The 13983-nt window shown below is 38.9% G+C and overlaps 1 protein-coding gene and 1 non-coding gene across 6 annotated transcripts in view; one reads left to right on the top strand and one right to left on the bottom strand.

The window, feature by feature from the left end:
* Positions 1–13983, bottom strand: part of IFTAP (intraflagellar transport associated protein) — a 60866-nt gene that overhangs the window by 22041 nt on the left and 24842 nt on the right. For 3 of the 5 annotated variants that reach the window (XM_059929649.1, XM_059929650.1, XM_059929653.1), the window contains exons 2-4: positions 4716–4929; positions 1989–2143; positions 681–752 (exon numbers count right to left, since the gene is read on the bottom strand). In XM_059929649.1, the coding sequence (XP_059785632.1) occupies positions 681–752; positions 1989–2143; positions 4716–4872 (384 nt within the window). In that variant the 5' untranslated portion in view covers positions 4873–4929. The remainder of the gene's footprint in view (positions 1–680; positions 753–1988; positions 2144–4715; positions 4930–13983) is intronic. The other 2 variants (XM_059929651.1, XM_059929652.1) reach the window with 1 other exon arrangement.
* LOC132371191 (U6 spliceosomal RNA) lies at positions 12221–12328 on the top strand. Its single transcript, XR_009504812.1, has one exon. It is a non-coding gene; the product is annotated as a U6 spliceosomal RNA (small nuclear RNA).

Below are 13983 nucleotides of genomic sequence, written 5' to 3'. Positions count from 1 at the left end.
ACAATGAGACATTTTAGATTAACAAAATGGTAACACTTCAGATATGAACCAATTCATCTCAGGTGAATATCAAAGAGTGTGAATAAACAAATGATTTCACCACTGGCACCAAGGCAGATCTGGTAAAGGCATGATGTCAAAATGCCTTTTATACTTATGACCTAAAACATGTACATAACAAAATACCATAAAATTATAAATTTAGATCTCATCATTGGAATTCAAAACACAGCCTGGGTCTTTCTTCCCCACTCTCTACCTGCCAGACCATGGCTTGTAGCTTCCATTACTTGGAAGTACATAACTACAGTTATTTTTTGACTTCCAAGTGACGCAAAAATTTATCTTCCATATGATGGTTTCAGTACTAAAACTTGAGAATCTGTTATATTGTCATTTCTCTTAACTAATGGTATATGTTCAAGGGGACGAGAGTCATGTTCCTCTATTGAAGCACCCCTTCCACTTGTAAAGCTTTGAGGAAAAAAGATCCAGAACCCAGCCAACCAAGGACAGTTTAAGATAATCAAACACCACTTTTCTTTTTTAAAGCATATAGACAAAATCTGCTGAATTCTCCAAATTTGTATGACAGACAGCAAATGAGTCCTGTGAGGTTTTTATCGTTTTTATGCTCTTTTTGGGTTTTGGCCATAGAATAAAATCGAATCACGCCTTACCTTCACCTTTCCTGCCCGATTCAGATCACCTTGAAAGGAACTGCCAACTTTTTGGCCTTCATCCATCACTATCTGGGAAAACAAACAAAAAACATTGAGGACATATTGATGGGAACATGAAACAACTGAAAATAAAGGAGCTGATCTTGTAGCCCTTCAGGCACTAAAATTCCCTTTCCGTTTTCTGTTAATTAGCTATGCGTGACAAACCATGACACCTTAGTGACAGCAGATTCACTAAGTCATAGCAGCCGTCAGGGAATAGGTTCCAGGAGGTCTGACTTCTACTTCTGTCTTCTAGACTCATCTACAGTGTAACCTAGGATAAATTATTTAACCTCAATTTTTTCATGTGTAAAATATGAACACTCCGCACCTCATTACCCCAGCTCCCATCCCATCCCAATGAATCTCTGAAGGACAAATCAGAGAATGCTAATACAACATTTTCAAGTTACTAGGAAAAAATACCGTGGAACAATTCTTTGCCTCTCACACACTGGTTAAAGACTCAATAGAAAATGTAATTCCCATTGCCAATGATTGCCAGTAGACAGTGAATCCTCTAGAAAGAAAAGTTCTTGTCCCATAATCACCTCACTGGAAAGAAGTTATAAATTAAAGAATTATAGCCCTTCGCTGTATATAAACACACTTCTAATATGGAGATTTTTCTCCCTTGCATAAAACCACAATCTCATATACAATTCTGTCCACGATATCACAGGGGATACACGATGACATACAAAGTAGAAACTCAAATGGCTTAAAAAATAGAACAGTTTCCACTAGGATTCCTTGATAGTTACAAACCATAGCTAAAGAGAATGTGAATATAGTCTATGAAGTCTTGAAGATTAGGAATAGAGCATCTAACATTTATTTATTGACCACATCTTGGAAGAACCAAGATAACATATTCTACTTTAAGTCTGAAGGACACGAATCCAGGACAGGTAAAAGAAACTCTCATTTACATAGAGAATTATAAAAAAGAACTCTTTTGTCCCAGAGGACAAGCTAAAATATAGACATAATTTCAAGAAAAATCTGTAGATGGCAGATCCTTAAGAGGTTTTTAACAAAAATTGGGGATAATTAAGTTACTATCATAAAAGTTGGCTGTTGAAATCATGAAATCTAATGATGATTTTCAGTAAAGTATCCCAAAGGCACTCCTTCTAAAATTAGGAGTCTGAGTTACTGATCCAATAGCTGTCTGATGTTTCTTATTATGGTCTCTTTCTTTTTTTTTAATTCATGATGAATTTTTTTTCTCTGTTTCTGTAAATGTGCCTATGGTATTACCTGTTCCTCTTCTGAACACTGTGACGAAGTACGAAGAAAGATGGCTTTATTGCTAAGATGGTGATCATTTGGTTCATTTCTCTGAGTAAATTTTACTGAAGTAAAATTGTTTTCTGAAGAATTGGTTCCAAAGGCTCCTCTTTTGGTCACATTATCTGAAATGATAAATTACATAATATTAGAAAACACCCACCACATCCAGTCTAGTTTATTTTGTGTTTATTGAGAATCTTTCTTCCAAACAAAAAAAATACTTTTCAAAAAAATCTACAAACTGAATGCTTGAAGCGTTAAACACTCTTAACCTATAAAGTTATTTCTAAAAACGCATAGAAAGATAACACTATTTCATTCACTATTCAACAAACATTTATAAGTTTGTATCCAGCACTGTTCTCAGCCATTGTTAAAAGCTCAATAAAGTATTTGCAAGACTCTTGGACATTACCGATCTCGTTTTTTTTCTAAATTTGAGGGTTTTTTTAAAAATATGGAGGCAATGTATGGATGATTTTAGAAAATTTGTAAAAGAAAAAGATTAAAATTAGAATATCACTCATAATCCTACAAGACAGAAAAGATGCAACAAAATTTTTTCAGTGGCTATTTTTCTCATCTTTTATCTATTCACCCATAAACTTCTAAAAGTCAAATGGAATTGTACTGTACATACCATATTATAAGTCAACTTGAGAGCAATATTTTTCCATACTATTGCACATTCTGCATAATTTTAATGATTATAGAGAATTCCACTGTATATATTTAACATAGTTTATTTAACCAATTCCTATTCTCAACTATTTAAAACTATAAACAATGAATACATTTGTGCTAAATCTTTGCACATTCATGATTATGTCCTTAGTATAAGGAAAGAGTCTAAGATTCATCCTAAATTAAGAGAAAATTCTGATAACATGATGCCATTAACAGAAATGTGGGGGACAAATTCAGATGAGAGAGAATGAATTAACCTTTGTCCATGCTGCATTTGAGGTGCCAGTGGAAACTGTGAGGGAAATGTCCCAGAGGCAACTGCAAATGTAGGCTAAAATGTGGGAGGGAGATTACAGCGATAGGTAAAGAGGTGGTAGTCGATTACACTGGGGCAGTGGTTTAAGCCATAAAATTATTTTTAATATTAGCAGCAATATTAAAATAAATAAGAGTTAACACTTACTTGAGGGTTAGACTGTCTTTTATTATGCATCTCATAAATCTCATTTAAGCTTCACAACAACCCTAGAGGTAGGTACTGTTAGTATCCCCATTTTACAGGTGAAGAAACCAAGGCCTACAGAGAGATTAAATAATTTGTTCAAAGTTACACATCTGGTAAGTAGCAGAGTGGGGATGTGAACCCAGGCCTTCCTAATCCAGCACTCACTGCTGTGCAACTTAGAACAGTACAGTAAATGAAGGGAGAGGGTTCTTAGAGAATAGAAGAATAAAGCAGAAAAAAAAAGAAAATTTAAAATCCCAGAAAGGAGACAAAGAAGAAAAGTTTACAACAGTACAAGAAGAACCCAGGGTGCACGGCACATACTAAAACTAGAATTCCCTTGCTGTAAATGACAATAGCAAAACACAGGAATCTACTTCAAAGATCACTAGAAGAGTGACTAAGGGATTCAAAAGAGGCCAAGTGGCAGAAATCAAGCTACTGTCAGATTAGGGCACCCTGTTCCATCCCCTTACAATACTCCACCATGGAAAGATTCTGGAGACATGGGTTTGTTTTATTTGTGAGCAACCTGGGCAGGTATCTAACTGAAGGGGTTACAAAACAGCCTAACCCACCGAAGTGGCATGTTTGTTTCTCTTGAGCCACTGGTTGCATGGCTTCAAAATCAGTAAAGATTCTTGTTGTTCTAATGATCTCGGCCTGGTGTCAAGGCAGCCAGAATCCTCTGTTTGCTTCTGAATACCTTATCACTGGTAGAATTAAGACTTGTAGGGGGACTTCTCTGGTGGCACAGTGGCTAAGAATCCACCTGCCAAAGCAGGAGGCACGGGTTCAGGCCGTGTTCCGCGAAGATCCCACATGCCGCAGAGCAACTAAGCCCGTGCGCCACAACTACTGAGCCTGCGCCCTAGACCCCGCGAGCCACAACTACTGAAGCTCACGCGCCTAGAGCCTGTGCTCCGCGACAAGAGAAGCCACCACAGTGAGAAGCCCGCTCACCGCAACTAGAGAAAGCCCACGCGCCGCAACTAGAGAAAGCCCACGGGCAGCAACGAAGTCCCAACGCAGCCAAATAAATAAACAAATAAATTTATTAAAAAAAAAAAAAAAGACTTGTAGGGATATCTATAGGACATTAACACAGAAATACTGTTGGGGAGCAGAGATAAGGTAGCCTAGCCTATAATACAGCATTAGCTCAATAAGCCAGAGAGGGAAAACACAAATATTTAATGCACCACTTTTTCTTTCAAAGGGATTTATTAGCAAACACCACCAGCTCAGGCCAGCTCTCTCTACTGCCTCCTGCACCAGCACCCATGACTCCTAATTAGCTACTACTGGGACGGGTGACCCCTGCCTTGTGCCCCCAACAAATCCCTGCAAACTCTGATATGAAGCACTCGCCTTGGCTGCTGGGGGTGGAGGGGCTGAAGGGCTGAGTAAGGAAGGTGATGGGAGGGTTATAGGAACACTGCTGGAGTAAGCAGCACGATATCAGGCCACAGAAGTGAGGACAAAATGGTCTTAGGACTTACCCTCCCTGACTTCTTCCTCTTTTACAGCCACAGTTATGGCTGTAAAATCATCAGTCCTAGGGCGGAGACAAGCAGTGGCAGCAGCGTGGAGCAAGATAGGCATGGAGATGCTTGGAAACAGGAGTGAGGAGGAATGAAAGGGTTCTTCAAACTTCATCAAAGTTAGAGGCAAGCAGACTTCCAGTGGCTCCCTGCCATTCCTCAGTGCCCTGTTCTAATAAGAGGCGGAATAGTTTCAGTTCTCCTTGCTTATCCTTTAAGTCTGGCACAGCCTAAACCTAGTATTTCCTGAGAAAATACCGTGTACTCAGCACAACACTACTGTAATAATCTATTGATTTACATACTTGAAAACCACAGTGATGTCTGGGAAGAACAGATGTTCCGTAAGGACAAGTTCTGTTTGTTCTTATAATCACTCAGTGTACTCCTCTGCCATTTCCAATAAAACACCAGGTTATTTGACAAATAACCAGATGAAACTCCTTCAAAATAAAGAGCAAAATATAATGAAGTCCCAGCTTCTGATGCTGATGTGGAACGATGGTTGAGGTCTCAGATCTAACACAATTTCTTGTTTACTCTTTCAAAACTTCGTCCTTTCAAAAACATAAAGCTTTCATTTTTAAAATATGGAAAGATTCAGAAAAGAACTTGTTCTCTCTCTGACTGAACCTACAGTTTAAGACTACTTCCTAAACCTTGAAAGCAGTTTCACAAGAGTAAGTACTATTTCACTCCAAAGACCCCGAAGGGCTTCTTACAAATGCTTTTATCATTTTTTTAAAAAACAGCACAAACAAAATCTCTTGGCAGAAGAAGATAGGAAAAAAGTTCTTTTTCAATATGATAATGACAAAATGCCAGATGTTGGCACAGCCCAGAATCCGAAGTGGCCTAAAGCCTGATTAGAGTGCCAGATGCTGCTTCCCAGAGTTATCCTGGTGGCCATCCAAACATGCCACCCAAGTGTGCATTTCATCTTCTTCTGTTTCTGCTTTTCATCAGAGTCCTTTTCTACCTTTTCATCTTATCCCTAATGTTCCTTGCTTTGAAATAAGTGCCAGACATAATACACTTTGGAAATCTAACAGCAATATTTCAGAGAACAAGTCGGTTACTGAGACCTGTAAGAGTGTTTCTTTGGACATTTCTGAGTCAAAACTTCAATACACATGAAACAAAGGTTTTTTGCTAAAGGTTTCATTATTCTGAAGCAATGGAATTTCAATGTTCTTTTGATACCAAACAGACAAGCTTCCAACACATCTCCCTTACAAGGTCACCAACTACACCTACAATGTCTAATTTCAGGCCAAAGGAAAAGGTTACACTCCTGCAAAAGGTTGAAACTATGGACGCCTTGATAAATTAAATATCAATCGTAAATTGACTGTACATCTTCCAGATGAAAGCAGTCAGTTTCAGAGAACTCGGTTCTGAAAGAAACTTTTTAAAAATTCAAATTCATCCATTCAAAGGCCAGACTAGTGTCCATGAGCTGAGAAGAAAGTTTACACTTACAGGAAAGTTCTCACAGATCAACACAACCAACATCAGAATTCATGACCTAATTCTCCCAGCAACACCTTAGTGTCTGTTCTTCTGCACCGTGGTCAACAGAAATACAAATCAGGAGCATGTTCTCAGTTGTGAAGAGATACTGAATATGTTGCTAAGGAGGAAAGAAAAAATCACGGGGGGGAAATTGTGTGCAACACTGGGTAGTTGCAAAAAGCCTCCTGCCGAGAGCATAAGGGATAAGCAATCATGCTTATAACAAGACTGGGTACTCTGAAAGTCAGGGGGGTGATTTTCATATACTCCTAACCTAAAGCAATGTTGCTGTGGACAATATTCACTCTTCATTTGCCCAAACTACTTCACTCCACCGCTTCTTGATCACATTCTCCTTGGTATATGGCCTCCCCTGGAGCGATAGTCATTCGGATTAAATAAGCAATTTAAAAACCAATCAATCATAAATCAGAATAAGTCCAAAGAAGCTAAATTCAGCAGACAAATGTCTTGTCTAAATTCCCTTTGCAGTGGTCTGAATTCCAACTGTTTCATGTTCTTCACTGGAAAGGGCACAGGGAGGAGAGGATTACCTTAGCCAGGCCAGTCAGGAATAACTGTACTTTCCCCGAGGCTGGATGATAATTGACTCATTACTCATAGACATAGCTCTCCAGCTGCCAAGACACAAATGCACAACACTAGCTCAGGAAAAAAAAAAAAAAAAGTGTGTCAAAAGTCCAAGATGAGGGACACAATAGCAGTAAGTTGACATTTTTGAAATGTCCAGTGTTAGGCACTTACAGAGAGAAAAAAAAGTGAGGAAAGTGTAAAGTTGCTGTAAGTTTATTTTCAGGGAGAAAAGCTGAGTGGTAGTTGAGTTATGCAACTTATTCAACCCACAGGTTGTATCGTGGGCATCAACTATGTGCAAAGTGACCCAAGATGGGTAAGACCCAGTCCCTGCCCTTATGGAGTCTACAAACTAAGAAGTTAAGCCAGGTATGCAAACCACCCAAACAGAACACAACTAACGCAGAGGATATAAGGGAGCACAAAGTTAGAGAAGGGTGAAATCACAACTGGTTTGGGAGAATCACAGAAGGCTTCATATAGGAATGGGGAGTCTGAGCTGGGCTTTGAAAGATGGCTACGATTTCAGCAGGTGCGCCCTGTGAGGAGGTATCCCACAAAGGGAAAACTGCACAAAGCCCCCAAGGTGGGAACACGTGGGGCCTGAGGAAGAGCCACCATGTATTCCAGGAAGGCAGGAGCACATATTCTGCGATGCACGGAAGGGCTGCTATTTGCAGGCTTGACAAAAACTCTGTACTATACCAAGGCCCTTGGGAGTCATAACTAGAGCTGTGCTCTAAGATGAAATGGATGGAATGCGGCAGAGTGGTTCAGATACTTTCATACCAGAAAGTATGGCGCTACTGTGGCAATCCAGGTGAGAAGTAAAGGGAGCCTCAGCGATGGATTTAAGAAAGGAGAAAAGAGCTCACAAAGTAGGTTCTTTTTGTGTTTCTAGAACAGATATGAAGACACTGTCTCCAAGCGGTTATGTTTCCTCCCTCTAGATATCTCAGAATGTTCACCTTATCTTCCCATGGCAATCTGTATTATTCTTTTAGTTTAATTTGGCATGCCCCAGATAACTTAAAAACAACAACAACAACTAAACAATCTCTGTGATGGTGGAGGTAGATATTACAGCATGCTTGCAACCTGTCAAATGGATTACATGTTGGTGCAAAGAGGCCACACATATCATCCCATAAGATAAACTCACCTTCCCAACTGCTTTAGTCAAGGCCGCAGAAGGGAGCTGGTCTAGCGTGGGAGCAGATGCAGCGTATTTGAGCACAGCTTCCCTGAGCTCCCAGAATGCCTAACAGGGTGACACCTGTTGGTGACACTGTCTACACAAAGTAGGATCTTGTTTCTTTTTGTATCACTGTCCTTATCTACTTAAAAATTTCAAGTCTATGCACAAATGGTTTATTTTCTTAATAGGAAATATTTATGACAAGCAAGATCCTCCTAGTTCTTCAGCCAAATGCAGAGTCACGAGGCCATACGCTCATCCAGTGAAGAACTCAGGTAAGGATCTAGGTAGCCATGAATAGTAGCTCCACCTCTCCATAGCTTTAGTGAGGTATATTTATAGAATTCACTTAAGTGTACAATTCAATAATTTTTAATACATAGAGTTGTCCAACCGTCACCACAATTACATTTTTAGATCATTTCCATCACCCCAAAAAGTCCCAGGTACTCATCTGTAGCCACTCCCCATTCCTATTGCCAAACACAGGCAGCCCCTAATCTACCTTTTATAGCTAAAGATATGCCTTTCCTAGACATTCCATATAAATACAATCATATGATACATGGTCTTTTGTACCTGACTTCTCCACTTAGAATGACATCTTTGAGGGTCATCTATGTTGTAGTATATATCAGTATTTCACTCCTTTTTATTGTCAAAAACTATTCCATTATCTGGATAGACCACATTTTGTTTTTCCATTCACCAGCTAATGGACATTTGGATTGTTTCCACATTTGGTACCCCCTTGATTCTAATACTGAGTTCGATCCAAAGACCACCATCACTAATCCAATTCCATGCAGTGCCACGACATGCTGAAATCAACACAAAGGCCAACCACAGAGTTCCAGCTTCCCTTCACACCCCAACAAGGGGAAAAATGCATATAGTAACTGAAGCTACAACTCTGATCATCTTATTGTCTCATATGGTCACAGCCTTAGAAACATGATCCTGTTTTCTTCTTCAAATGTATCTGAAATCATCTGCAATTACCTTTCTTAATTGTCCGTGCTCTATCTCTTCCCACTAAAATGTAAGCCTAAGGAGAATAGGGACCTCTCCATCAGAAACTTACTCACAATTCCTGAAAGGGAAAATGTTGTTTCCCCATTCCCAAGGACATGTAATGATTAAGACTGGAAGGTAGACTGACACACTACACTTCACCCAGCGAGCTCACTGTGTGCTTAGCACCATGCTAGGCTGGAAGACTAGGAATTGGGAAAGTTAAAGGACATGCCTTCTGCCTATGAGAAACAGAATCTATCCCCTTAAAACTTTTACTCACTCAAAGGCATAACATTCTGCATATCTTTCAGCCAGCATTTCCATGTCTAAGAATTTATCCAAATAAATAATTAAATATGTGGGCAAAGATTTCACTACAAAGCCAAAAATGTCTGATCTATTCCCCTGAAAACTTTTACTTAATCAAGGCCTTACATTTTTTCATATCTTTGAACCAGCATTTCCATGTGTAAAAATTTATCCAAAGGGGTGCAAAAATGTAGCTACCAAAAATTAATACTACTACTAATACAGCCAAAGTCATTACAAGGACTTACAAGGCTATCCATGCCTCATCCACCCCCACCTCCACACCCCCTGACCTCAGCTTCTCCTCCTCTCACCCCTGCTCAGGCCACTCTGGTCACTCTGGCCTCCTCGCTATTCCTCAACCAGCCCAGGCACTGCTGTCACTAGGCCTCTGTACTAGTTGTTCCCTTGGCCTCAAATGCTTTTTCCCTCAAGTCTCTGCAGGCTTAACTCCCTCTCTTCCTTCCAATCCTCATTCAGATTTTACCTTCCCACGGAGGCGTAACCAAATCACCCTACATAAAATTGCCACCTTACACCCCTGCTACCAGCACTCACGATCCTCCATACTCTGCTCTGTATTCTTTTTCTTTCCCAGAGAAATTACTGTTTTCTAACACAGATATTTTTCTTATTTGTTGTGTTTATTGTTTGTTGTCTATCTCCCCCTTACAGGATGCAAATTCCCTGAAGATAATGATCTTTGTCTCTTTTGTTCACTTATGTGAACAGCACTTCGCACATACTAGGTGTTCAATGAGCATTAGCTGTATGAATGAGGATGTGCAATATAACATCATTTATAGAAGCAAAAAATTCGAAATAACTTGTGTTCAACAAAAAGGATGGCTAAATAAATAATGGCCTATCCATACGATTACATACAATGCAGTCATGAAAAATACTGTTAAATAACCAAATTTATTGACATGGAAAGATGTTCATAACATAATGTTATATGAAAAAGCAAGTTACAAAAAGAGTATATAGTATGATCACACTTTTACAAAATAGTTATAATAAATTTGCTGAATATATAAATGAATGAAACTATTAGGTTGAGCCCTTACTATAATTCAGGTACTATTAATATAAACAAACACCTATGTGTATGTGTGTCTTATAGATATGTAATTATTTAATCCTAAGAATAAGCCTGTGAGGTAGAGCCTATTACATCCATTTTATAGATAATAAAACTGAAGCTCAGAGATATTAAATAACTTTCCAAAGACCACCTAATTTGGAAGTAGCAGAGCTTAGGTTCAAATCCTGGTTGTCACCAAGTCTATATTCTTAACTAATAATTGTATACATATATACAAATTAATCAACAGAAAAATTCAGGAAGGATGTATAATACACCCATGGTTTATCTCTAAGACACGGGATTATGGCTTTATTAATTGGATATAGGTTTGCCTACATGAAACAGATACCCAAAGTAACAATCAGTTAAACAAGATGGAAGTCTATTTCTCACTCATGCAATAGTACAGGTGTAGATAATTCAGGGCTAATATGGCTGTTCTGCTCCACAAAGTCATCCTAGAACCCAGGCTCCTTCTATCTTTCTGCTCTGCCGTTCCTAAGACACCACCCTTCTCCACATAATCCACCATGAAGCACTACCACACCCTTGTTCCAAGCATGAGTATGAAGAAAGAGAAAGAAGCCTGGACATCTATTTCCCTCTGTTACTAGTGAAGGCGTGGTTTAAGCTACTATATCAAGGAGGCATCAAAATAGAGCAGCTGAAATAAGAATTTTATTTCACATGTAACAGTTTAGGGCAGGTAGACAGGCTCTGTTCCATGAGATGACCCAGGGATCCAGGCTGGTGGGGTGCTCTGCCATCCTCAGCACATGGCTTCCACCTTTGGGTCTAAGGAGTTGCTCTAATGGCTGCCTAGTTCCTGCCAGGGGAAATTGAATTAAAAGAGTCCAGGGCACGTTTCTTAAGGATTTGACCCAGAAGTTACACATATCAGTTCCCCTCACTTCTTACTGGCACATACTTAGTCAAATGGCTATAACCAACTGCAAGGGAGAATGAGAAATGTAATCTTCATTCTGAATGACCACAGAGCAGTTAAAAAGTTTACTGCTGCAGAAAGAGTATGTTTTTTTGTTTTGCTGTATATGTGTATATGCATGTGTTTTGGTACCTCTCTGTATTTTCTAATTTTCCTACCATGAACAAAAAAATAAACATTCATTTGTAGAGGTGAAAAGCATTTTCTTCAAACCCTCAACCCAGGGACAACACATACATGCATCTCCTTCCTCCTTAAGCAGTCTTTCCTAGAAATACCAAAGAAAAATATACATATACATATATGATATTTTACATTTACATTTTTTAATATTTTGGATTCATGTTTCATTTAATATTTAACTTTGAGGTCCCTCTTTTAAATCACAGTTACCCCAATCATAAAATTTTACACTTGAGTAAATTTTTTAAACTTACAAAGTACCCTCATGTATGAAATACAGAGCAGAAAAGTTACCAAAAGCACAAAATTATTGGAGGGGCATTTCCTAAAAGTACATGCAACAAGATGCCTTCATAGCCCATGTGGTCTCCCAAGTCTCTTGCCTGTGCACTCGCTAATGGCAAAATACTCAGATACTCTTCTGGCAACAGTAGAAGTAGACAGATTTCCCTGTGATTGGGTAACTTTGGCCTGCAGACACATGCACTATAATCCTTCAGACTTGGGACAGAATATATGCTGAACCAAAGCCCACCCTAAAATTCTGTAAGCTATTATATCCTAGCCTCTGTATCAGAGATTAGCAAGATCAAAGTAAAACCATTCCTGTAGTGCTTTGCTTTGGTAACACAGATACTAAAATTGGAACAATACAGAGAAGATTAGCACGGCCCCTGCACAAACATGTCGCACAAATGGGTGAAGTGTTCCATATTTTTTGGAACTAGAGATTATCACACTAAGCGAAGTAAGTCAGAATGAGAAAGACAAATACCATATGATATCACTTACATGTGGAATCTAAAATATGGCACAAAGGAACCTATCTATGAAACAGAAACAGACTCACAGACATAGAGAACAGACTTGTGGTTGCCAAGGGGGAGTGGGGTGGGAGAGGGATGGACTGGGAGTTTGGAGTTAGTAGATACAAATGATTACATTTAGAATGGATAAACAACAAGGTCCTACTGTAGAGCACAGGGAACTATACTCAATATCCTGGGATAAACCATAATGGAAAAGAATATAAAAAGAACGTATCTATGTGTATAACTGAGTCACTTTCCTGTATAGCAGAAATTAACACAACATTGTAAATCAACTATATTTCAATTAAAAAATCATTCCTGTAACATGTCATGCTTTTTCACTGTCAAAGTATCTTTTAAATAATATAAAATGATGACATTAAACTAAAGTTATATTTAAAGTAAAATAATTGCTCTTACACTTTGGGTGAAGAGTGTGGACAATTTCATGAAAGCTATGGAACTTATTCCTAGAGAAATACTATATATACAAAAGCACAGAATTTTGATGAATTCATCCATCTTCCCATGCTCCTCCTTAATCTCATTTAGGGTGTTTCTCAAAGCTGGTCTGAAAGTCAAGCTTCCTGGGCTGCACACTAGAAGTAGTAATTCAGAATTGGGGGATTGATCCCCAGGAAGCTGCATTTTAATAAGCATCTCCCAGGTGATCTTTGCATATACTCAAGGTAAGAGTCCCAAGTAAACATTCTGTGGAGCAGAATCTAAAAATTTAGAACTAAAAAGAAGTTTCTGGGGGCTTCCCTGGTGGCGCAGTGGTTGAGAATCTGCCTGCCGGTGCAGGGGACACGGGTTCGGTCTGGGAAGATCCCACATGCCGCGGAGCAACTGGGCCCGTGAGCCACAATTACTGAGCCTGCGCGTCTGGAGCCTGTGCTCCGCAATAAGAGAGGCCGCGATAGTGAGAGGCCCGCGCACCACGATGAAGAGTGGCCCCCGCTTGCCACAACTAGAGAAAGCCCTCTCGCACAGAAACGAAGACCCAACACAGCCATAAATTAAAAAAAAAAAAAAAAAAAAAGTCAACTCAAGAAGTTTCTGATACTTCATCTTTGTCAAAGCACATAAATACCTTTGCCTGAAGGTTATGTGTAGACATAGTATTTAGTCCATCCACCAGAGGCCAGTGTAGGATTATTCCCTGCATTGTATAGTGTTACACTATACAATACACACTATACATAGTTACTACACAATACATACTATACATAATTGGTTTTAACTACTTCAATGAAGAGGTGTGGAAAACTATACTGAAATATATAAAATTTTATAAAAATATAAAATACTGTAGACAGTATTTTACATTTTTTATATTGTATAATCAAGATGTCTTTAATATTTAACCTTGATGTTCCTCTTTTAAATAATAAATAGTCCCCATAGTCATAACACTTGAGTAAATCTTTAAAACTTATCAAGTATCTTCATGTATATTTCATCAGATTCTCTCCATAAGCATGAGACACCAAGCAGACAGAATTATCCCTGATTTATAGATTCAGAGAGAGTAAGTGGCAGGACTGCAGTCTCAAAGAGTT

Source organism: Balaenoptera ricei, chromosome 8 (genome assembly GCF_028023285.1).
Source record: "Balaenoptera ricei isolate mBalRic1 chromosome 8, mBalRic1.hap2, whole genome shotgun sequence".
NCBI lineage: Eukaryota > Metazoa > Chordata > Mammalia > Artiodactyla > Balaenopteridae > Balaenoptera > Balaenoptera ricei.
This window is presented reverse-complemented; position numbering and strand designations above follow the sequence as displayed.